The 25,913-nt window shown below is 50.3% G+C and overlaps 1 protein-coding gene across 2 annotated transcripts in view; it reads left to right on the top strand.

The window, feature by feature from the left end:
• LOC128274782 (mitogen-activated protein kinase ERK-A) overlaps positions 1–22,694 on the top strand; it is a 35,268-nt gene extending 12,574 nt beyond the window's left edge. For both annotated transcript variants that reach the window (XM_053013087.1, XM_053013086.1), the window contains 6 exons: positions 11,413–11,539; positions 17,343–17,453; positions 19,254–19,388; positions 19,464–19,580; positions 19,673–20,029; positions 21,832–22,694. In XM_053013087.1, the coding sequence (XP_052869047.1) occupies positions 11,413–11,539; positions 17,343–17,453; positions 19,254–19,388; positions 19,464–19,580; positions 19,673–20,029; positions 21,832–21,963 (979 nt within the window). In that variant the 3' untranslated portion in view covers positions 21,964–22,694. The remainder of the gene's footprint in view (positions 1–11,412; positions 11,540–17,342; positions 17,454–19,253; positions 19,389–19,463; positions 19,581–19,672; positions 20,030–21,831) is intronic.
• The last annotated feature ends 3,219 nt before the right edge of the window (positions 22,695–25,913 follow it).

The raw sequence follows: 25,913 nt of genomic DNA, 5'->3' as shown, positions 1-25,913 counted from the left end.
GGTTCGGTTCGGTGGTTCTTTTGTTTTTTTCCGAACCTAAATTCAAAGTTCTTGAGCGGCCGATTGGGGTGATGCTGTCTTTACGATAATCGTTAAATCGAAGATATTTCTTCGCGCGTTTCCAATCGGAGCTATAAAACTTTGCTTCCGGCGACCGGTGCTGAACCCTGGCAAAGCGGGCCCCAATCACGCAATTGAACCCTTGCCCTTGCCGGGTTAGTCCATATTACGGTTCCCCAGTTGCTTCGAGTACGCAAATAATTTCCTTGGGGCCCTCGAAAACCCTTGCCATCGTTGGTGTGAACGAAGATGAAATCAGGCAAAATCAATTTATGTCGTATTCCGTCGCGTTCACTGGCGGAAGTGTTGTTTCCGTAGAAGGTAGGAGGACTACACGGCGGCCCCTTCCAGGGCGCCGGCCGCGCCCTTTTCACTAGCTTTTCGAGTTCCGCGGTGAGTAGTCCCGTCAATATTGTGTCTTCAAGCGACGAAAGGTTTGATTGTGGAGCGCGTAAACGGTGGTATTTTTAACGAAGGTGTCCCTGGAGAGGCCTTCCGGTTTTTGGGCCGATGTAAATAAAGATAATTTCCAAATTGCGCTTGGCCGCTCGTCGCCGTGGTTTCGCCTTTTTTTCCCCTAGGACCTGGGATTGAGGTGCGTGCCGAATGGTGGATGCCCTGGCTTTTATCTTACTTCCGTGGTTTTCCTCTGGTAATGCTCCTTGGGGATACTCGTACTTCAACCGCACACGCGCGTCCCGGCAGCATCCGGGATCGTATTACGCATTTGCGTCCTGTTTCGTTCCTTTTTTGTTTCGGAGTGCATTCCTTAATCCCTTGTCTTTGACGTCAATTTACGAGCCACAAAATCTACGGTGGGAAACCTTTTAACGTTGGTGTGCCGTTAAAAGAATGCGATTCGCTCCGGTGCGTGGTGTCCCTGGGGATCATTCTTCAATTCATCATCTCACACCAGCCAGCCAGCCAGCCCGACCGCCCGAAGGCGATGCTCTCAGAGCGTCCTCCGAACGTGTGGTTCGGGTGGTTTTTGAAGTACATAACGCCCGAATTTTTGAAGTCCTGGCTGGCTGCTCCCCAACAATTCTCCTGGATCGCTGGTGACGATTACTGCGGAGGGGCTATTTTTCCGCTCATTTTCCTAAGAGCTTTCGTGTGGCCCCCGGAAGCAGGGTGGGAATGGACCGTGTGGAGTCCTTACTTTGATGCGTGTATGACGAGCCAGTCCGCCTTTCCCTCGGCTCTGAAAACCGGCTGAAAGAAAGCTCAATCTATGCCGAATTCCGTTATGATTTATAACGCCATGCCATATTGTTGACTTCCGACGACATTCTTTGGAGTTTAGCGGGCTTTGGAGTTACCGACGTGTTCTGTTGAAACTTGTTTGCTTCAGAGTTGAATTGTTTTTGGCTTCGAATCGTGAAGTTGAATGTTGTTTGCGGCGCCACTCCAAAACACACACAACGTCCTACGGTGACTTCTTGGGAAGACCGTCATCTTGCGCCTGCTCCTATCCTTCGACGGTGTTCAACGGAGCGGGATAATAAATTTGATTTTCAATTTTCGTTTCGTGTTACCCGCCATGTGACTCTCGCTCGACTTCTGTTGCGCCCAACATAGGGCTGTAGGACCAATGGCATTTTATTTGTTGCAGTGGGTTTCCGAAAGCTCTCCGTCGGCATGCTAATCCTAGCGACCGTCGTGGAACGGTCTGCATTCGTCCCCTCGGCTGTCTGAAGTACCATTGCCACACACACAGTCCCACCCAAATTCGCACACAAAAGGGTGGAGGCCTATTATCGATGGCTTGAGAACACCCTTCCTGGAAACCTGTTCGTTGGGCAGAGCTCTCGTAGAGGGAAGTGGTGCGATTATGAACGACGTGTAATCAAGGATACGGTGCCTGCCCGCCGGGTTCTCGACAAAACGTGCAAACGAGAATGATTGAAAAAATATCCCTCCGATCGGTCGGTCAGTATTGCTTCGTCCTGTGAACACTGGAGGGGATTAGAGCTGATTGGCCAGGTTTCCGAGCCGAGCCTCCCGAGTCGACGAGTGGCTGAGCGATGTAGAAAAGAAAGCACCTCCGGACACGGGCCTGTATTCATAATTGGCTCCCCATCTTCCGCTTCCCCAGTTCCGCTTTTGTGGTCCACGACGGGTCAGAATGAGTTTTCCACGAAGCCTCCCGCCCGTGCATATCTGTTGCTTTGTGCACGGTGAAGTAAATGTTGCCGATACGGAAGAAAACGGTCCGTAAGCCTCTTACCGCGGGGGGGGATGGTCGTTGATTGATACAACGGAAAAGCTTCTTTTGCGCTGTGTTGCTTTACACCCAGCGATCGGCACCACGCCACGCCCCCATTGGGCACCTTGTGGGGGGGATCGAATTTAATCCGTTTATGGGTCGCTGTTTGCGGTGACACACTGCATCGGCCGGCGCCACAGATGGTCGATGCTCGGAGGGGGGGGCCCAATGTGAGCACGTCCGAAGCAACAAGCGAGCCTCAGAGTGAGCCGAATACAAACACGCTGGCCTGGGTGTGCGTGGTTTCTCTCTTGCTGCGAGCATCTGTCAGGAGCGTTGGCGAGCGTAAAAAAAGTAAACCGAAGCCAGACAAGAAGGATGCCCCATCGGACAGGGCACGTACGGGACGTTCCGCTCCATGTTGGCCCACGATTTATGCCTCCATCAACCGGGCGGGTCACGGCGCTCTGGCTTGCCGCACTGTGTGTCCGCAGTTAACACCACTGGAACACAGCCTGAACCAACGTACGGCGAAGAACCGCTTTTTTTCTAATTTTCCTTGCAAGCGGAAGGTTTCAAAATGCCAAATCTGTGCTGTTGCGTTTGCTGTCTGTACAAAATTTTAATATACGTTGCATTTTCGATTGAATTCAGTCGATTCAAATGATGGCCGCCTTCGCCATGCTCGCAGATGAGATTTGCAACAATGAAAAGAAGTAATTCTAATAGATCCCTGCTCCCTGTTCAGATGGATTGAATTCTCGGGATATGTACCTCATTTCGGGGGTGCTTCCTTTGCCACCCCAATAAGACCCCAACTGTGTGGCTGCATGGCACGCGCATTGTGTTTTGCCTCCACAGAACGCAAGCCGCGCCTCCCGGGGAATATTATCCTTTCCCGAGCTCCCATTCTGGGACACCGCCATCTGTTGTTCGGCCAAATCCTTTTCCAATCACGTACCAAATCGAGGCCATCGCTCGGGGCTTCCACTTCACTCTTCGTTCGGTGAAATTGCACCTTCCTCGGAGTCGGTTCCGAACCGGTTGCCATCGTTATCGGTCGGTCTCGGCGTCGCGGAGGGCTACGGATCGGTTTCTCAATTCCCGGATCGCAACCGCGCAACGGATTTTCATCGAAATCTATTTTCCGTACGCCGCGGAACGAAATCCGCGGACCGCTGCCGACGAAATTAGCGGTTTCATATTGAAGGTACAAAAAAACACGTTCACCGAAGCGTATGGCGCCCGGGAAGGAAATCTTTTGACTTAATAAACGACGACGGCACCCAGAAATCTGTGGTGCAATTATTTCTTACTTTTTATTTTCCAGAAACGATCCTTCAACGAGACGCTGTATGGAGTGTGGAGTTGTATATAAAATTGTGTCGCGAGGTCTTAGGAAAAAGGATATGTGAGGTGACTTTCTGCCAACAACCTGCCAACAGTAACAATGCCACAGAGTTACGGTGTTACGGTCGGTTGGGCACGGGATCAGGCTAAGGCTCGCACACGAGTGCAAGTGGAGCGCACACTCTGAAAGCTCTTGAGGTGTGACTGACTGGCTGGCTGGCTGGCCGCCCCTGCCTACGTGTGTTGTAACGCAAGAGTGCAAAATGGCGCGTTTCGGAGCATCAAGAAGTGGAGCGCCTTGGGCGCGTGTCTCATAAGATATTAATTACAGCGGAATTGAGATTCAAGTTTCACGGCCTGGGCCTCTCCGGGTTTCGTGGAACGCTCGCGCCGCGACCCAGTCGAGGGCTTTGTCGAGCCCTCGCGAGATCCCTCTCGTGAGGCCGCCCACCTGCCGCCGCCACTTGACGTTTTCGTGGAACAATCTCTCACGAGCCCGTCGTCGCCCCGGGCGGGGCTCAGTTTATAAAAATTCAAAAATTGTCTCAATTTGCGCTCTTCGGTTAATGGATATTTGAGGAGTGACGCGCGGCGCGAAAGCTATCCTTTTCGCGCTTGGGGCCGCCGGGGTTTCCTGGCCCGGGTGGCCCCGGGGCTGGTGGGTGTCGAAATTTATATTTTCATCATTTGCCTGCCTACCGGGCGGACGGTGGCGGCTTGCCTCGTTTGGTGGGTGTGTTATTCGAGCCTCCGTTTTTCTTTTGTTTTTTCTTTTGGGGGGTTGGCCAACAGGCAATTCAATTAAGTCCATTCGGAGTGCCGTGCCGGATCGGCGTGGAACACACGTTTTTCTATGCAAATGGTATTATCGTAAACCTATTTGCTGTGCCTGCCCGTGACGGCGTGGTTGCCGACCATGCTCTCGCCGGTTGGAAGAATGGGAAGGAAGTTCTTGCTATGCGGAACAGAAAAGATGCACAACATGCGCCGCTGAATAATGATCCCTGGCTCCCGGAACACTTTCCATCATATTCCACAATTTGAGTTTGCTGAAATGTCGAATAAATTGCTATTCGGATGATCCCGAGATCCGGCGGCGGCTTTCTTGTGGAGGTGGTGGAGTACGTGTCTGATCGATCGCCGGGTAATCCCCGGTCCAAGCCCCTCCTGGTTGATATGGGAGGCACGTGCTCGGTTGATATCCAATGAACAGCGCACACTTTACCGTTTAATTGGCCGTTCTTGCGTCAACACGATGGCGCCTTTTTGATGGGGCATTTTGATCGATTGTTGTCTATTGCCTTTTGCCCACGGAATGGTCTCGCCGTTTCCGATGCGAGACCCCCTTTTCATTCAGCATTTCCCAGGCATCGATTCGAAAATAGACCGATAAACAGATTGTTATTTAAAAGTTGAAAAATCGCCAATCCAACGTCCTACGTCCAGGCGAAGACAAAAGCATGCTGCAGTGATGTCGAACTGACCTAGGGACCCGTTTTTCCACGAACCAACAGATTGCATATTCGGCTGTGTCAGTCCAACGCATTGTGCGCTTTGTTACAAACGATATAAATGGAGTATTTATGAGTCGAATATTCAAGCTCCATAAAGCTTAATGCGTTCCACGCTGCGTCACACTATTATTGGTGCATCATAAATTGGTTCCAACGTATGGCACGATTCGGTTTCACGGGGACACTTTCATTGCTCTGTCCCTATTCCCCTCTCTCTCGTTCGCTCGTACCACACACATTGGCGAGTTTATAATGTGTTGCGAAGTATTAAAAGCGTCTGTTTTTTTCGCAATAAATTGGTTTTAAACCGTCATTCCTGCCCAAATGACACATACTGCATAATGTGATCGGTGGGGCATTTTATGTTGGTAGCATCGCCAAAAAAAAACCCCAACATGGCTTATTATTGTTTGGCGGTTTGGATTCTTTGTGGAACGAAAAGTTTCGCAGTTCGCAAAGAAACATTAACCCAGTGGAAGATGAAACGCCGGTGGCGGCGGCAACTGCGCCGGGCGTCTGAGCCGCATGAAAGACAAAGAGTTTTAAGCCCTCGGTATTACGCTCCTCCGGTCTTAACGGGCGGCTGTCCTGGCCTGCGCGCCGTGTTCTTTGCCATGGTGAATTGGCGAAAACTTTGGCCGCCCCAGATTTCCATCAAGCAGCATCCTAATGGGGGAGCCGAGGACCCGTGCCCAACTCATCATAACACGTCGTCGGTCTCTATTGTGTGTTCCAGCATTCATCCATCCATCCGTCCGTAATGGGCGATGCGAGAGCGTTCGTTGGATCGCGCCGCGTCGTGACTTCAATGCGTGTACAGCATAAGTACATTGGCGCGGGCCCCGGAAGATCGATTGATGAATTGTGGCCACGCCATCATCATGATGCGGCCCATGTTGCGGCGGCGGCCTTCGTCGAGCATTAGCGAACCGCTGTTTACCGTACCGATTGCCGGCCGGTATCATTCGTTATCGTATCCTAAGCGGGCTGAAGCCGCCGGCTCGTCTTTTGTGCTTCTTTGTTATCAATGTTTTCCGGAGCCCGCGCGGCTTTCATGCATTATTTTGGTGAGTGGAAAAATTAGGCACTAAATCGATAATGTGTGGCCGTGTGTGGCGTTCGGAAAAGTGGATGAAAGCGTGAGATTAACCATCATTGTTTTCGTTCTGCTGCAGACACACGGGACGCTCTGCTCACAATCATGTGTTTCATCCAATGAAGCTTGTTTTTATGGTAACTTATGCATTAGGTTTGCTACTCAGAATCAGATAAAATCCGGAAAAGGGAGCACGGGAGATGAGAAAATGAAAACGGCAATTGGTTTGAATGCTCATCGCGCACGATAGGAATATATTTAATCCAGAAAGTGCTCACTCTGCACATCATGTTAGAATCAATTTATCTTCTATAGCTACTGCTGTCCAGTAACTCATTCAAACTCCCTTTTTACGTCTTGTGAAAGCTTGAAGTTAATGTGAATTTTCTACTGGCTCACTCAGCTTATAATATTAATCCTTTTATGAACTATTTATTGGGGTTGGATCGGAAGGTAATGGTACACCATGAGATGCTCGTGGTTAATTCTGAGGTCATCAATTCACAACTGATTGACTTGTAGAAAGTAATGAAGTAAAGTGAAGATGTCATTGATCAAATAATTGACGCATATTAAACTACGCTTAGATGTTAATCGTTGCTTTTGGTGCTTCACTCATCGTCGATCGATCGTCCATTATCCTGAGGCACTCCGAGAGTCACATTGCAAATGAATCTAATTGCATGGCCTCGACCCGCCCTGTGAAAATGGAGCAGCGCACCGATAGCGAAAAGCCAAGGAATGTTGGTCCTCCGGTCCTTCTCTGAGCAACCACTCTGTTGCTGGTCACATATTAGCTTTTAATTTGTTCCACTCTATAAACTTTGATTACATCCCGACGGTGGCCCACCCGCTGGCCCGCACTGGTCTTGACAGCCTCACAGCATGGAAGCCGCCGCTGGCCACGCTTCAGTTTCTAGGTATTTTTCTTCGGTTCGCGGTGCACTTCGCCCCCCACGTTGACCAGCGTTTGGTGCGCTCGTTACCGATTAGTTTGTGCTCGGTTCGTATTCCAATATTTGATTGATGTGTCTCTGTAGTCCCACTTGGGGGGGAGACGATTGTCGCCCGGTCATGCGATGCCCTGGCACCTTTTTTTCGGAATTGCCATCGGACCGTATCGCAGGCACTTGAAAAAGGTACCCAACGACGACGACGACGGGGCCGAGCCTGCAAAGTGATCCCCGGATGCCGGCGCATGCGCTTACCATCCAACATTCATCCAGCCCTCCAACGGCGGGGGTGGCTGTGTCTTTGGACCAGTCCGCATCAAGAGCCGGAGGAACCAGACCAAGCAGCGAGCATCGTCCGCGGTGGAGCATATCCTCGCGGCCAATAATTCTTGATGAATTTTTCGCATTTCTCCAGAGGGGTCGCCCGCAGCGAGCTTGGGCAGACGGTTCCGTCCGGCCGCGCGCGGACTTTAATGTTTAATGGTACAGAGATGCGGCTTCCCGAAACATAGGCGCGCACTGATGCTCTACGAGGCCACCGTCGGTCCGGTAGTGGAAAGTAGAGCTTCCAGAGAATTGTGACCAGCTAAAGCAACAGGTATAACACCATCCGTCGGCTGCTGCCCATTTGGGGCGTGGCGTGTGATGTGACCTTATTATCGCCCCTGTGATTATTACGGCGAAAAGCACTTTAGCTTTGGGCCGCGCGTATGACGCGATGCTTTAAATCCCGCGTGTAATCCCGAATGTGAAGCAACATGCGTTCTCTGCGTGCCCGAGACACATTACTTGCAACGCAGCGCAGATTTATGAGGGGCCTATCAAAATCTGTCTGAGCTTTTATCATGGCGCGCTGTTTGGCGTTAAGTCCGTACTCCATTGGGATAGGCGTGTGTCATGATTCAAATTTTTTTTTGTTGAATTTTATGTTTTTAGAGTTCCGAATGGGGCCATCCATCTGCTATCGATGTGTAACCACATTTTGAAGCTACGAAGCAGCGCTTGTGGTGCTTAAATTTGGTTTGCATGCGAAACCATCCGTAAACCCCTTGCCGATCGGGGTGGTTACATTGTGTTTCTAGTGCGCCTTGCCATTGTCGAAAACAAACATACGGCCTCGGTTTTTTCCAGGACGGCGGACCCTTCCATCGTGTTCTGTTCCCTTCGACGGCCTTATACTGGGGACCACGCCACGGGTAGGCAAAGTTGTGTAAAGTTAGTGTTTATGTTATCGTTAACGAATCTGGTAACGAAAAGATTCCCCGAAGACCACTGGAGCTGCGGCAAACAAATGCGCCGCGCCGCTCGCTTGCTTCCGAGAAGTCAGAAAAGATGGCTTCGGCTTTTGGGGAATATCGCGAAACACGTACACTACCGTCCACGCAGCGAGCTTGTCCCTTGGCACGCAGTAAATATAAGAAGCCAACCAGCCCGGGCTGTGGTTGGTTGACTGGCAAAAAAAGTATCCTGCGAAACGTGGCGCGCGCCCTTTTTGTGGCACCAATCGCCAAATGGGCACCGGGTTTTTGTTGAACTTTCCCCATCCGAGGCCACCACCTAGAGACAGAGGACGGAACCGGTTTTCGGTCGACCAAAACTTTCGTTTCGCACAGGAAAATCAATTTCCAACATTATCATCCGTCGAATGACTGACAACACGCCTCCACCATGCGCCACCAGGCGTCTCCATCGAGTCCCGTTTTTCCATTCGCTGCTCGAAGTCGGACTTCTGTTGAATAATTCAACGCGGATCGGAAAGGCTTCCAATGGCCCGTGCGGAAGTGCATGCGTTGGTGTGTGTGTGTGCGCGCGAAGGCGTGTGAGATTTTTAATATGCCGATTGTGAACGTTTTCTTGTTTCGTTTTCCACGCAGCCTCCGGAGGCTGTTTTTCGTCACTGACGCTCTCTCCGGGGGGCCCGAAATGAAATTACATCACCGCACCGCAGCAACAACAACAACAACGACGACGGCAGTGAAGGGACATATTGGTGGGGGCCATCCGGGAAGGACCAAAAGAACGTTCCTGCGTTTCATGTGGTTTTTCTTTCTCTGCGCGATCAGTCGATCGTTTCCGGTGCCAAGATGGCGCTCTGAGCCTTTCGGTTAACTATGTTAACAAAACCACGCACAACACGTGGGGCACGTTCGTCGTAACCACAGTTAATCAAATGGACCCAAAATGATGCTCAACATAAATGTTTCTTTGTTGGTCCCGTCACCGTTTGGTCGAGATTTATCATTCAACTGATCGCAAAAAAAGCTCATTTTCCCCGAATGGTCATTCTCTGTATTGCTTCGCTCATCAATTTTCTTCACACTCATTTTTCCAATAACTGTCCCGCACACGAACTATCGTCGATGTAACGGAACACTCGCATGCGGTCGCATTGAACTAGAATCACATTTATTACGTCAATCATGCGCCTCCGCGTGTGCGTTCCGGGAAGGGAGTCGGGTCCGCACGGTGAAGCGAAAATTATCTCGGATGCTTTGAACTTTTGCGAAACTCTCCCGGGAACATGTTCGCTTCACGGCGGAGCCAAGGACCACCGTGGGGAGTTCGCGGAAACAGTGGAAGTTTTCGTCGAGCCGTTGTGTTGCCCAAATCACGGCTCACGTGGGGTATATAATTCAAAGCATGTACAAGAAATTGGTTGCCGAACTTCATTTTGCTTCAGAAATTAGTATTCGGAAGGAATTCCGTGAGGCGCTGCAACAGGAAGACCTGTTACCCTCCCCGGCACTGATTGATAGAAGGGGCTACGTCATCGTTAGAAGGGATCCTGCTGCTGATCCTGCTTCTGTAAGATTTCGCACATCTTCGCATGTTCATAATCGAGTGTCACCGAATGTGCGCGCCACATTGGCGCCCCAGGCATTTCGGTGGTTTGAATTATTTTCCCGCCCAAAGAGAGACCCCCCATAAATGATGGCCATTTGGTGGTTTTCACCACGGCACGACAGGCCCGTCATTTATCATTTGATTACAACGGACGTGTGTCACAGGAGCGGTTGAATAAAATGGGCATCCCCGACGGGGACAGGGACGACGGATAGTGGTGTTTTTGGTAAGGAGGAGCTCTGTTCACGGTTAAACGCACATCTTACTCACGGGGAGCAGAAGAATTGAATTGCATGATTTATCGTCAGCCAGCCGGGAAAATCGTTCCGAGCCATCGACACATCCAATGGCCTAGTGAGGCTCTAGGCTCTCTAGTCGGGCCCCGTTTTTCCCGGTTTAAGGGGCGAGTCGGGAAAGCATATGGAGGCACCCGCCGCGAACCGGGCAGAGCTATATTTGCCTAGCACTTCCTTTTGCAGGCTATTACGCTCGTGTTCCTGCTCGTTATTTCTGACACACATGGTTTAGGATCATTAGCAACGGACGCGTAGCTAATTTGCCAGGAAGGCAGCCGACGTGGCTCTCTCGCTCTCGAGATAAGCGTTTTGTTTCGGTGTTTGGCGGCGCAAGAAACTTCACGGGTCACCGGGACAGGGGTGTCTTCTAGACCGAGGAGCGAGAAGCATCCGCACCTCCCATGGCAAACTTGGTCCTTTTATAAGGCCGGCCCGGGCGGAAGCAGCGCTCCTTGTGGCGGTAGCTTCCGGGGTGCGAAGAAAAGGCGCCATTTTATCGTGCCGTAAGCGCGCACAAGTTTTTGGGACACGTTTTGGCGGACAAAGTTTCGGCGACTCCCCGTTGGCGGCGGCCTGCGATAGCGCAGCACACGTGCACACTACGGCTAATAAGTTCTCGGGGTGGCCACGATGTGTCAGGAATGTGATGTGTTCCGGGGTTGTATTATAGATTTCGTGTGGGAGAGCTTTATTTTTAGCTGTCAACCAGCGGGAAGCGATACATTAAAACGGTTTCTCTCTCTTTCTAGTCACGAAAAGAACTTTTCCCCGCTTTTGTCCGCATGATGTGAAGGCTTATTTACGCCTTAAATATGCGTTTTTCCTATGTTCTTATGTCCCACCAACAACTTTCAGTGCCGGTCTCGGGGGCTCCTCGTATCCCACGCAATCTGTTTGGAGCGGAAGCTGGGATGAAAGTATAATATCATGCTCGTCTCCCTCGAGGCGGAAAGTTAGCCGACTGATGAAAGCTTTGTTTTAAAACTATTCCGCATCACTCTGTCTGTCAGCCCCAGTCCATGTCTACCTAGTTCAGCGCAAGAGTTTCTCCTAACCGTCAGCCGTTTTCTTTCTGCTTCCATTCCATTCACAGCTCCGCGGTGGACACCGTCACGAAGACCAAAGTTGCCATCAAAAAGATCTCGCCCTTCGAGCACCAGACCTACTGTCAGCGAACGCTGCGGGAGATCAAAATTCTCACCAGATTCAAACATGAAAACGTAAGTACTGGCGCCGAGCCGCGGAGCCGAGCTAGACGAGGGTCTGAAATTAAGAAGCCACAACACGTCGCCCGTCGCCGCCCCCGTCGACGCAATATACAACGGAAGGAAGTGGTGATAAATTGCTTACTGATAGGGTTTCCGGGGTGTTTTCCGCGAGCGAGGCCCTGCCGTGCTCTCTGGGTGCGTGTTTGCTCCCCGAGAGAAAAAGGTCCTTGAAAAGCGAAATTAGCGACACCAACTTCCGAAGCATCAAAGGCGGCGCATCCAACCGGGAGGTGTTAATGTGGGTTCGATGGTTCGATAATTGGAATAATTTGTCTCAGGCGCGCTAGGCACTGTTTTAATTTTGACTTAATTTAAAACAATTATCAACATTTATTATTTTACGCCTTCGCAGGGCATGCTATATTTGGACCATGCAAAAGTACGTTCGGTGTTTGGTGCCCAGTCTGTCGGAAACGTCGCCTTCAGGCGACTACACTATTAGTAAACCCCGACGTCTAATTAGTGCAGTTTTACTAATTTAAAAATGACAGAAATAATTGAAAAAATACGTCATGTGATCCCTTTTTAATAACGAAAACGTCAAAAATGTCTGCCTAAAGTTGTGTAAACTTAATGTCGGAAACGGTTTACTGACTGCAACTGACTGACTTGATCTGATCGAATTAGTGAAATTGATACAAAATGTGACAATATTCAACGCAAGTATTCATGATGGTCTACGACAAGTGGCCTCCCTTAAACGACTTCAATGCCTGGATTGACGGCAAACAAAGGAGGTTTGGATGCACCCAGGATGTAATCCAAAAATGGCTTTGTCAAGTTGTCCTCCGATAAACGCGAGAGCTTTAAAGCTACCCGAAAAATGGTAAAAAGGCAACTGATTGTAATTCGTCGAAAAACGGATTCGTTCCTTGAAGCGGCCGTTTGGTCACCAAGTCACCGTATTTTGTGAATATAGTCGCTTATTCGATCGGTTTTTGGTGGAGTTCAAAACTCCGTAACACTTCAGGTAGCTGGCAGCAGCTCAGTTGGACCGTGGCATGCTGTGCGACACGCTTCGTCTTCGAAACATTAACCTTCATCAACCCTTCAAGCTGATTCCAGTGGAATGTTGACTTCTCGGGCTAACCTCTTCAGCTGTGAAGACGATATTCAAGTGTCCCAAATCCTTCCGCTGTCCACTTGGTCGTACATTTTAAACGAGTAATTCCTGAAACACATCCTTGACGAACAGATTTACTTCTTAGGTACAATGAACGGCACATTTTATCACAAACACTGCTCGCTGAAAGAAAGAGGACTTTCAGCACACCAAACAAGCGGGTTGTCTGTCTGCCCGTAAACTTCCAGTTCAAAATGTCAAGTACTTGTCATACGTTTTCTGTTGCGCAGCAGAGGCCCCGTTGTTAAACAGGTTGTTTACGTTCCATTTACGCGTATCTCGCCGAACTCCGAGATCTCGGGAAGCAGCGTGTCGCCGGGATGCTCCGTCGCGACCCTTGTTTACATTTTGGGATTCTGTTTTGCCGTTGTGGTTATTCTGGGGCAAGGACAACTCCAAGTTCGTGTCGTGTCGGTAGCAGAAGCGACACAGTTTGAAGTCTTTCCTGTTTTTTTTTGTGTGGCAACTCTCGGCATGTGAAAGAGTGGGGAAGAGCGAAATTGGGCTGACATTTACACAGCGCGCCATCGAGAAGCACTTGGATTGGTGTGCTGGACTTCCCGGACCCCCGGGAAGTCCCCAGGAGTTGTTGGCGGGACGCTAGCTTGGTGATGCTATTTAAAACACATCTCAAACATTACGATCGCGGGGACGGCCGGGCACTGAGGCGGTTGATGCTCTAATTGACCGAATATCTTGGGGCTGCTCCGAAGGACCGCGGAGCTCCACGGGAAAATGGGCGGCAACCCCGGCATCCATCAGCAAGCGACGTCTCGGGGGTTGGAGAAAAGAAAATCCGTTAATGGCGCGTTCGTGGTCCCCCGGATATGGTTCTGTTTTTCTTGGGCTCCACGCTAGGTTTGAATCAATTTCCGCATCTGTTGGTCCTTTTCGTGCGGCCCGAGGACGCGACTTTCAGACTTTAAAGTTGTTTTTATTTTCGTTGAGAGTAGCAATCAATGTTGAGCATTTGGAAAGGTTGGAAAAATACCGTCACCTCCTGCATAAGTAGAACAAAACGAAACAACAAGGACACAAGGCTCACTAAATCAGCACTCGAAGCCGCGCCCCATCGTATCCTCATCACCGTCGGCGTCTTGCGAGCCCATTCGTGCCCGAGACTAATCAACCTAAAATCGCTCGTCCCTCGGCTTGTGTCACGTTTTCTCGACAAAGACATCCGCCATTGCGCTGTCACGAGCGCCCGGTTTTGAAGGTTTCAGTTCTTTCTTTTTTCACTCGCTCCCCAACACCAACCCCTCGGTCCGATTTCTGAGCCTCGTTCGTGTGCCTCCTTCTGGGCGTATGGATTTTTTACCATTTCCAGCCGCCGGGCGGTGGTAAAAATGATAATATGTTCCGGGAAAAGCAACACCCTACCAGCCGTCGTCCGCCTGCAGGGTGCGGCACCCTTCCTCTTGTGGCACCGGGGAACGGTCACAGCTTGGGACCCGTCGGAGACGCTTCTCCAGTCATTTCCGACAGTTGTCAATCAAGTGACCGGCTCCGACGGGGACCAGCGACCAGCGGTCTCGAGCTTGTCACGAGATAAATGACATCGGACCACACCGCTGCTCACCGTCTCGAGCAGGGACGACATCCCCGAAGGGTGTTCGGTCGATTTCCAGCTTTCCGTCCAGCACTGACCCGTGACGGGCCCGGTTTTAAAACCGGGCAGCTGGGGGAAGTAAAAGTATGTTTCGGTGATTAAGTCTCTTGGCGAGGTACACTTGAGATTTTGTTCATAGTCTGACCGCAACCGGCCAACGACGTCGTCGTCGTCGTCGTCGTTATCGTCATCGTTCGGAGAAATGGTTTCTTCGAGCACGCGCACACGGCGCCTTCTGAGGCAACGGGTGGCCGGCCTCCATTATCCAACCCCCCTTGGGCGACCATTGTCTGTTATCTAGAAAGGATTGGCGTTGTTGGCGCTTGGCCCAAAAACACACAGACATACACACACACACACACAGCGCCATTATTTTCTGCTCGCTGCGGGGATTTTAATGAAATTAATCCCACTGCGCGCCGTACGCCCACTCTGGGTCTGGGTGTTGGTCATGCTTTTCCACACTGCCCGGCCCCCGGTTCTGGCCGGGCTGACATCACCGTCCGTTGGAGATAGACCTGCTCTCATCATCCGGCTGGAGTGTTTGTGTACCGTCACGCGGGGCCACTTGAATCTGACTCATTCGCTAGGCATTCTGTCGTATCTCGCCTTGTTCATTGTCTCAGAGGAGGCAGCGAAGGCGCGCGTCATGAGGCGGTCGCCCCGCCCTGTGCGAATTGCGAAACGGTCACGTGGCGTGATAAGATTCTAATCTCCGCGGTTTTTGTTTCTCACACATTCCATCCCCCACGCTGTAAAAATGAAGGTCATGAATGACCCACAGGTGGGATTTGCAAATTAACACAGTACGGTAAGAAAGCTTTGAAACAGTGAAGTACAGTATTTTATGCACGTCGAGGTGACGTACATACGGCGTGTCGTGCTGTCTCGACACTGCTTTAAGCGTAACTATTTATACATTTTTTTACAACAATATTTAAAATTTTCGAAACAATGCTGGCTTACATGAAGTGAAACGAGTGAGCCTAACGATTCACTAAAGAGGCCTACTATCTTACCATAGCGCTCCCTTGCGTTGTCCAGCGTGAACCCAAGTGTTTATCTGATTGTACCGTGGGTTACAAGACATGCTGTATAGAGTTTAAAGAAAGTAGATTGCTGAACGAAATTCAATTGAAATTCAAAACTTTAAATATCTCTGAGTACCGTAACTGAGATATAGCTTTAATCTCGGGACATTCTTGCCGCACTGTGGACTGGATTAATTGACAGCGTATTAAAATCTCATCGTGCGATGAGCATGCTCTCACCTTCGATGGGGCCACCGGCTCATGCTCACTTCATTCTCACTGGGTAATGCGACAGTTTCTCTTTCAACGTGTTCTTTGATCGGCCCCGACTGGTGGGGTAAATCTCGTCTGTGCCACAAGAAAAATGTACCACACACACACACACACGCTGGTGGTTGGGGGTTGGCAGTCTTTCGCCGAAAGGTACTAGACGAATGGTGGTAAATTGATTGCATTTGTAATCCCCGTTGATTCCAAAGACGGGGGCCCGACCCCGACGGAACGGATTTCCACGGGCACGAAAGCAAACGATGATTTGGCGTAATCTGGCGTCATTTTCTCGTGTGCCGTAAGTAAGAACAGGATCATGGTTGATTGTGTTAACCCAAGAGGTCACCGGCCGCTCATATGTGTGTGTTTGGATGTTATCGTACCTCCGACCGACCAAACAGCTCAATCATCACTCCGGTGCGGACGAGTTCGATCACAAGCACGACCACCGCCGCCTGTTCTAGGGTTGGCAAAGTTTTCGCCCCAATCGAAGGGATGGCACGGGTAGATGATCTCCGGTGTGTGCGCCCTGTGTAGCCTCTCACCGCCCCGTAGGCTTGTAGCGCTCGGTGAAGTTGAACCCCACGGTGATGGTTCCGTTCCGGACTAGAAGGAGCCGTCCAGTTTGCTGCGCTCTGACACGTTACGCTGACGATGCTGTCTAAGAAATGAAATAAATGACGTGCCATCAGTGGCGTTTGGCGCGAGGACGTACGCGATTATTTGGCCGTGGCCACCCGACGGCTAGTATTTACTGCGGGAGAATGTTTGTGATGGATGATGAAGTTACGATGCTTCGACCGAAAGGCACACAGACTGTGTTCGTGCTGTGAAGATATCTTCACCGTTGGCATGGTAACGTTTAAACCTGCCCAAAGCTAGTGAGAGCTTTTGGGGTTGGTGGGACCCCTTACCACTAGGCTACTCTGTCCGGTTGTGACACTTCCGAGAAGCTTTTCTTTTGAGTGCGCGAACGACTTCGTTTTTATTTTTCGTACACCGTACAAAAGGCAAGGGCGATTCGAAGGACACAGCTCACTCGATGCTCCCGGGCGGTTGCTGTCATTTGCCCGTTGTCCAGGATTCTGACACAGGAGGCTGTGTGGTATCGAAATTTCTTCATCTTAACAGTGCTTTAAAGTGGAACCAAAGTTCGCCGGAATTTGCAGGCATTCGGCGCGGTGCGATGTTTTACTTGCTCCCTGTGCCCTTAGGCGCGCAATGTTGCATGGGTTTTCCTGGGTCACCAATTTCCGCCGGCAAGGGGGGACACAAAAAGTTCGGGCTACAGTTCGGGTCCCTGCCGGCGGGCGTCTGCGATGGGAAAACAAACCCGGGAATCACCCGGGACCGGAACCGCACCCCGTCCGTTCGTGGGGGAGTGGCTGTAACCACCGTCGGGAATGGGGAAACCGTCCGGGTTTCCTCTTTTGTTTGTTTATCTTTTCCTCGGAAGAAAGAGATCCCTGTTTTTGCCTTTGCCAAAAAGCGGCCGCTCTCTGGCATCATGTAACGGTGGGGTGCGGGGCCGTCACACGGCCGTTACGACCGACAGCACCAACAACACGGACCATGTTGCTCGATGTTCCAATTTAACTTTCACCTTCGCACTCTTTCGTACTACGGGCGGCAAACAGGAATACCGTTCTCTTACCCGTACCGGGCCCGTGTTTTTTCCGTCTTTGCTAACCTTAACCTCTCTCTTCTTTTCTTTACTTGCAGATCATAGATATAAGAGATATCCTCCGGGTGCCTAGTATAGAGCAGATGAAAGATGTATATATTGTTCAGTGCTTAATGGAGACTGATCTATACAAACTGCTAAAAACACAGGTGAGTTGTTGTCCGCTTTGGCTGTGTATTATCCCGATTCGTTTCGCACTTCAAAGGATTTCGTTTATCTCACCAGAAAGTGCTACCAGTTTCATTCATGAGGCAGTTAATCATTGAGATTCTTCGCCGGAAAGGCACCTCGCAGAAGTTAATTCATGCGAAATGCGGTTTCCAAAACTACGTTAAAAGCTTCGTCATGCTTCCTCGGGACGAATCGTGAGAAGACAATTCATAATTCTCGTCGAATGTCCAATAGTCTGTTACACGCTAACAATTATCTCTTTTAGTGAGCTCAATTTCTAAGAAACAGCCTGACCAAGAATGGTTGCAATTGTCATGTCGCTGTATTATGTCCCCAATAGAGTAGCTACGGGGTGGGTTGATATCCTCCGCCAGCCTTCGGCTAGCCATTGACGAGGCATCGCACAAAGTCATGCTACCGAAAAGGGGTCAATTTGTCGAGTTTTTGTCGACAAATGAACTGCTCCCGTTTGCCAATCAACTTAACTCACCCCGCCCCACCCCGTCCCTTATGATTTATGCTTCTGCGTTCCGAGATGAATATGAATGAACGCTTTTGTCGTTGCCCAGTGCCGTAACCTCGACTCCGAAGCCTCCCCCCCGCAACAATTGAAACCTTCACCGTTGAATGAAACTTAACCGCTTCTACTGCTGCAGTATCGATCCAGCATCGGGGACCACAATTTATCATACCGTCAATGCAAATTTTTGGCCCAATTGACGTTTGATTGTTGCCCGAGGGGCGGCGCGTACCATTCTCAAGATTTCATAAACTGAAACAAGGGCGACCCGTCGATCGTCTGCATTTTTTTGGCTTGCTTGTCAGTGTACCAAAATGGCCACCGAGCCAAACACAGGCATCGAGAAAGCACACCCCACAACGGAGATGATTGATTAAATGACCCTTATCCTGAGGCTGTCGCCATAAATTGCTCCTCCCTAACTCAATGGACGTCACCGACGGAAGAGAGAAAGCCCGGACGGAGCGAACAAGGGTCAGGTGAAATTGTTTGCCGAACTGTGCTGCCGCCGGTGCGCTGGGGGAAACCGGTTGTCTGTCTCATCGGTTCGGTAGCTTTTTCTCCCGAACCGTCCCGGGTCGGTCGGTTTTCTGGGCATTTGTCGGCAATTTCAACCTTCAACCGGTGCTGTTGCTTCGGGTGGGGTTCCTCGGGCCCGTTGAGCTGCTAAGAAAATGGGCATATTCTATGAACTCTAATTATTTATTGATAGCACCAGCATCCTTTTACGTTCAGTTTTTGTTTCCGCCGTGGGGCGATACGGTAGGATCTGGCCGGGCCTGGCTAATGGACCAGATCAACCGGATGGATCGTTGGCTCGTGCTGTGTGCGGGCCGCCGCGCCTATCCGTCTCGCTCGGTCGGTAAGCTCTCAAGGCACTCGAAATTGAATTTAGATGGAAATCCATTTACTTCGACATAATATTAAATCTGTTGAAATGTGTTTCAGCTGTGTGTTCCGTGGACGCGTTAGCGCGACTCTCGGCTACAACATTTTGGCTACATACAAAGCAATCCGCGTTCGGAACATTCGGAAGGTTTCTCCGGGGCCACACTTATCTGTTCGCAGAGTGTTATTTTTGGATAGCATAACATTGCAAATGATTGGTTCTTTCGGTGGCGTCACGACGCGGGGTCTATTTTGGGGACACGGCCTATCGGAAGCCTTGCGAATGTCGTTTCGATTAGCACCAGGACCTGCGACGCCGAGCTACTGGGTTCATTCCGTTAATTTTGCTTCGCGTTTCCTTTTTTTGCAGAGACTAAGTAACGATCATATCTGTTATTTCCTGTACCAAATACTTCGTGGCCTGAAGTACATTCACTCGGCAAACGTGCTGCACAGGGATCTGAAGCCTAGCAATCTGCTGCTGAATACGACATGTGATTTAAAGGTAACGAAGGCCGATGGAGGCGCATGGTGCTTCATTCTTTTCGCTTCGCCAACGCATCAATTTCTTCGCCCACAGATTTGTGATTTCGGTCTTGCACGTGTAGCCGATCCCGAGCACGATCACACCGGCTTCCTCACGGAGTACGTGGCCACCAGATGGTACCGGGCACCGGAAATTATGCTCAACTCTAAGGTAAGTACGCGACGCCAGGGAAACGGAGGCGCGTCCTTCAGGAGTGTAATTCCACGGCTCAATCAACACGCATTTATGGCGCTCGTCCGCAGGGCTACACCAAATCGATCGACATCTGGTCGGTCGGCTGCATACTGGCGGAAATGCTGAGCAACCGGCCAATCTTCCCCGGCAAGCACTACCTGGATCAGCTGAACCACATCCTGGGCGTGCTGGGTTCGCCGTCGCAGGAGGATCTCGAGTGTATCATCAACGAAAAGGCCCGCAGCTACCTGCAGTCGCTGCCGTACAAGCCGAAGGTCCCGTGGTCCCGCCTCTTCCCGAACGCCGACCTGAACGCGCTCGATCTGCTCGGCAAAATGCTGACCTTCAATCCGCACAACCGCATCTCGGTCGAGGACGCCCTGGCCCATCCGTACCTGGAGCAGTACTACGATCCGGCGGACGAGGTAAGATGTCGTCCCGTTCTAGGGCGCTAGGGCTGAACGGTCATACGGGCGTGCATGTCGGTGGCAGCAGTTAGCCAAGCGGAAAATGGTGTTCTAAACGCTATGACACAGCCACACTAGTGTTTGATGTGATCGGAACGGATTGGTAAAACCCCGCGACCCGAATGGTCCCCGATCCGATGATGGGGTGCCCGAAGGGGTGAAAGTTTTCCGCCTCGCTAAACGAGTTGCATTCAATCGTGATGCTGCACTTGAGTGGCAATCCCAGCGGAAGATTATAATTAATCAAACTCAGCCTATCGCCGTCGAGTGGTCTGTTTTCGCTGGCTTTCAGGTTGCAGTAGCTAATCCTCTGCTACTAAGAAGGAATAAGCAACAATCATCCTGTTACGGCATCTGAAAGCGAGATGAAGCTGCATCTTGAGCTTTCCGTTGAAGCACCAATTAATGTTGCCAGCTTCCCATCAGAACTGAGGCTAATTCTATTTTAAGGGGCCGGTCAGCAGCAGCAGCAGCAGCAGACGTCACAAGTGGAAACTTGATTGTGGTGGATTTTTTCGCTCATGATAATCCCATTCCGTAGTGTACGGTGGACGCCAATTTGCAGTGTAATTCAAGTTCGACACGCAACGCTTGAAATGCGCAGCTTACAGTGCCGTTTTCCGAGGATGGCAAGCGGCGGCGTCTGTAGCTTATGGTGGGCGGTGGGTTGGCCCACCTGGGTCCACCTCAGGTGCCGAGTTGGAAAATTTGTTCCCCAAAATTATACGTACCATCGTGGTCCGGCCCGTTTGGGCGGTGCTTTCGGAGCGGAGCGCGTGGTCGGTGATTGAAAGCAAGGTGAAGAAGTCGCTTTTGTCAATTTCGTTACGCAACTTCGGCCAACCATTCAAGCTTCGGTGTCCCCCCCCGGACACCGTCGAGGGAGGCAATCTTTTGCACATTAATCAATCCACTTCGGCACAGGACGCGAAGCCGACGAAAACTTTGCGGTAACTTTTTTTTCGGTTCGGCACACCGTTTCTGAGAAATATGCCCACTTAAGGGACACACTGTTTTGTGTGTCGTTTTGGGTTACCGATGCGATCTGCTACCGTTTGGCCGGAATCATCAAACGGAATCACGAATGTCATTCGGTCGAGCGGAGCGCGGTGCCATTTAGTAGCGATGCTTCGTGTCACTTGGCCGTCTCGCAATTAATTTAAAATTGGAAAACTTTGGATTAGAAAGGATGTTTCTTTGGTTTTTGCTTTCGGCTGTTGCTGAAAAATAAACTGATTCCATCTTTCGGGCGATGTACCGCGACTCCAGCGCAAAAGCTTCGGCCTAACAATGATTGAAAAATGCCAATTTGTTGTGAAGGCACTTTGAGGAACCTCTCTACTCGCAATCATTTCCGGATTGGCAACTTTTGGCCCGCTATTTCCTGTGTTCGCCACTAATCCGGAGCTTTGCGGGAGTAACTCACAGGAAATAGAATAAAGTTGTCAATTGGCAGCAACGGGAAATTGCCGATCTGGCGATCGTTCTACTCGAGCGCACAGCGACAGAGAGAGAGAGAGAGAGAAAGAGAGAGAGAGAGAGAGAGAGAGAGAGAGAGGGCGAGAGAGTCATTAGTATCGTAAGGCTGGGCTCCCAAGGGTGGTGCTCGCTTTGGGTAAAGAAAAGGATTTTCTTTTTGCACCCCAAATCCACTGAACCGCATACTACCCTCCGGTGGCCGGCCGCCACCAGCGGCAGCTCATTAATCATTTGCAATTTTCATTCATTTCATTTGCATCCATCCATCCGTCTCTCTCCAGCCCGTCGCCGAGGAACCGTTCCGCATCGCGATGGAGCTGGACGATCTGCCGAAGGAAACGCTAAAACGATTAATCTTCGAGGAAACGCTACGCTTCAACCACAACGATAACAACCTTCCGGATGGCATGTAAAAAGCGAAACCGATGCACACAACGGCCAAGGGAGAGGGGGGCACCAGCAGCAGCAACTACCACGCGTACGCGCGTTCGTGTTTCGAGCAACCCATTCACTTCACTTCCTGCCCCCCGGAACGGGTGCCGGAACCTGCCCACCCGACCGACCGACCGGCGTTACTTATTGGCAAGTTTTTATTCGCGGCAAAGGACGTGTCACTTTCTTCGTTCTCTGTGTATGTGTGTGTCTGTTGGTGCATGCGACAGTCCCAGAAGCGCGCGCACTGTATGCTGCTGCCGCCGGGAACCGAGAAGAAACACAGTGACAAGAGCGAGAGAGGGTTGCCAGAGCAGGGTGGCCTTCACAAAGCTTCACACAATAACCAAACAAAAGCACCAGCGGCACGGTGTGAAAGACCGTGTGTTCCGCAACCGAGCGGCGCAGCACGCAGCAGCAGAACGGATCCGGGCCGGTGAGGTTTATTGTTTTCGTTTTGCTTTCGAAACTTTCATTTTAATTCGTTTATACTGTACCGAGCAATTAACTTCTAAAATCCCGCCTCAAATGGTGGTAAAATGGTAGAAGAAGCATTTTAAAGTTTCTGTATGTCCGTACGTCGTCCTGTACGTGTGTGTGTGTGTTAGCGAAGGAAGGTTGCCATTTACCAGGAACGAAAGACAGCTGTTTTCGAACCGGCCAGCAGCCAGAGGTCCTTCGAATACACACGGTACACGGTAGTGTGTGCGGGGTGTGTATGATAGTAAAAGAATTTCATTTTCTTACATTAGTAAAATATACTTTTTGCGTGTTAATTATGTACATTTGACCGTTTAAGGATTTGCCGCACACTTTCGCGCGCAGATGTTCATTTTAGGTAATTGATGAGTTGATTTGCGGCCTTTCACGCACCGTAAGCGAGCTACGTGCCTGTGAGCACACAAATATGTCGGTTGCCAACCGCGTAGGGAGCTTTTCTCGGGTCACGGGCGGATACCTTTCAAGTGGAGACCGTTTGTGTCGTCGGTACTGGCGCGCTCGGGAAGCATGTGAACTTGTTGGCCCACCGCACCGGTTTTTGTGCGCTGTTTGTGCGGTTTTGACTTCGCGAACTCCTACATCCGTCAACATACCGCGCGGGGTCCCTTTCACCTTTTTGTTGTTTGTTGAAAAAACAAGTGTTGTGCGAAATAAGTGAACAGTTGGGCAACATTTAAAGCGAGTAAGCAAGGTACAAAACGACGGTAGTTCTCACGGCAAGATCATGAGACAGCCAGCGAGAGAGTGAGTAGAACTATTCGGAAAGAAAGTCACAGAGACTGATCGTGGTCCCGCCGTGGTCAGTGCTCTTTTTAAGATCAGCACCAGCAATCGCGTTGTGCAATAGTATTATTAGAAGAGAAATGCATCACTTAGAACAGGAAAAACATGAAGCCCCAAAACGAAAGCCATATTATAAGCCATAGTGTGGCACCGTAGAGTGAACGAATTCAATTATCAAACTATTTAACAAACAATCCACTAAACAAACAATAGACACTAAGGTATGAGCGGCGCAAGCGGTAGTCAATCAAAAGAGATTGTTTGTTGGACTATTTGCGACTCCTCCTGGCAACAAGCTGTGGACGTACGGGCGGGCGATGTTTTACGGTATCCCAACTGTCGATTCCCGTTTCACACTTGTTTTGAGCGTTATATCGTGCCCTGGTCTGGGTGAGTGAAAAGCCCGTCAGCCTCACGAGCCTCTGCCGAGTTCGAACCAAACCACAAAGAAAGAGTTCAACAGTCATCAATTAAATTTCAAATTTACCTCGCCAGCCAGCCAGTACGGAGAAAAAAAGAGCCGAGGGCGGACCATCACCCGTCCGTTGGGTGGTGGTCCACCCGTGTTGTACACCCGGATAGGTTAATTTAATTAATTTTGCAAATTACTCCGCTCACCCCGTGGTGCTTGTTGGAGCTGGCCTTTTTCCACTCGGAATCTTGTTTTCCCACAGGGTTTCGCGTGTGCCGGGCCTTTTAATTGACGGCAGGCATATATTTCGGTGGCAAAACCGGGGCTCGAATATTTCGATACCCCTTTTTCGCCGCAACCTGACAAACCAACCGGTGTGGCCAATTTTTGTTGGGTTGAGCAACCGTAGCTCGTTCGTGAGCTCCGTTACCATCGCATACGCCCGGCAGTCGAATCGACGCTTAACCGATGCAGCAGCGCCAGCATTTAGCAACAATAGAGGAACCGATTCGGAACACCACTGCTATAGTATACGGTGTGCACCGTAGCATTCCAGGTCCACTCTGCTTCGGCCAGCTTTTCCCTCTCTCTCTCCCCACCACACGGCGCACGGTGCGCAAGGCGACGCGATCACAGGACCGAACGAAGACTTCTTTAGATAGGATGAAACAATGTAGAAGCTTACGTGATCGCCAGAACTGTACGCCGAAAACGAGTGACGCAGAAACGCGGAACAATGGTACTTAATTTAGACAATTGTTTACAAACAATGATCGACCGGTTAAACAGAACACTCCCCCCACCCCCGGATTATCCCCTTAGCCCTTACATGCGGGTTCGCGGAAGCCTTGGACGCGGCCAAATCGGCGGCCATATCGTATGCGTGATTCGCCATACAAAAAAAAAGTTATATTGTGTGACGGAGAGAGGCAACATAAACTGCAACATATTTGTCCTTCGGACGGACCCCAGCATATGACCGGGTGGTGACAGCGAGACTGTGTGTATGTAGTATCTCGGTGGGATCGGTTCCATCGTTTTATGTTTGGAAAAATTTTAACTAATCGTACATTGTTGTCCATGTTTTTTGGTGGGGAATTCAAATGGAACGTTGTTAGTAGTGTAATTCAGTCTCTCCCAAATCTAATTGTTAACATCAGTGTTCTTCCTTACCGCGTTTGCTGGGGAGAGTGGTGCGCACCGCGCATCGCCCAACTTTCAATCGGTCCGTCGATCTCTCCGTTTTTTTGGTTTCCTGCTCCGCCACGGGGTCCGCCGGTTTTTAAAGCTCCGCGCGAGCGCAAACGTTTTGCGATGATGTAAATGACCTGTCGCCGATCTCTCTCGTTCTCGATCCGTGCGGAGCAGTGCACGGTGCGGTGGGCTTGTGACGATCATCATTAGATATTCTGTGCAACATAAAGAAAAACACACTACCTAGCTATGTAAGTAAATTAACTAGAATAGAGTGAATAGAGTCTACAAATTCACGTTGAAAAAAATACCGAACCCCGAACTGTGAGAACCGTGTTGTGGCACGACGGAATGAAAAGCGCGGTGCCCCCGACAGAGTACCAACAGGTGTTTTGAGAACTCTCTTATCTCGTGAACGAACAAGTTTCAGATCCCAGGCCCGAGCTGTGTGTGGCTTCTGAAATCTCTCTTGATGTGTTTCCGTGTAAACGCGAGTGGAGCCGGTGTAGCCTGGAGAAACAAATTTCGATATTCGATCACAGTTTTCCTTCGCGTGTTCGTTGTTGGTTGGTATGTAAATTTTTTCGACAAACAAAAAACATGTGTACGAGCAGTTTTCTTCTGGGTGTTAACGTTTTAAACTTTAATCATGATCGGAGAAAGGCTCCAGGTTCAGAAAGGGGCAAACAAACAAACTTTTTCCCCCAAAAACATTCACACACACACACGCCACGTGGCGCACCGATCAGCGATGCGCGCGCGGGGGGCATTCTTTTTACGATTCGTCGCGGATTCATAAACCCGCAGCACACTACGTTATGTAATTCTATATCAGTATATATTGTATAGTGGTAAGTCCCGTGGAGGCACACGGTGGTGGTAGGGCAGAAGCGTGTGTTATGTTTATGGCCACCGGTAGAGAAAAAAACCCCGACGATGACTGTACTGTGAATGTTTAATGAATTGTGTGAAGCATAAACTAAAACCAAAACAAGATTTAACAAACAAAAAAACCGAGGGGAAGGATAATAGTTCAAGTAG

This window comes from Anopheles cruzii, chromosome 3 (genome assembly GCF_943734635.1).
Source record: "Anopheles cruzii chromosome 3, idAnoCruzAS_RS32_06, whole genome shotgun sequence".
NCBI classification, from domain to species: domain Eukaryota; kingdom Metazoa; phylum Arthropoda; class Insecta; order Diptera; family Culicidae; genus Anopheles; species Anopheles cruzii.
Note: the sequence above shows the minus strand (reverse complement) of the source record. Positions and strands in the feature narration are given on the sequence as shown.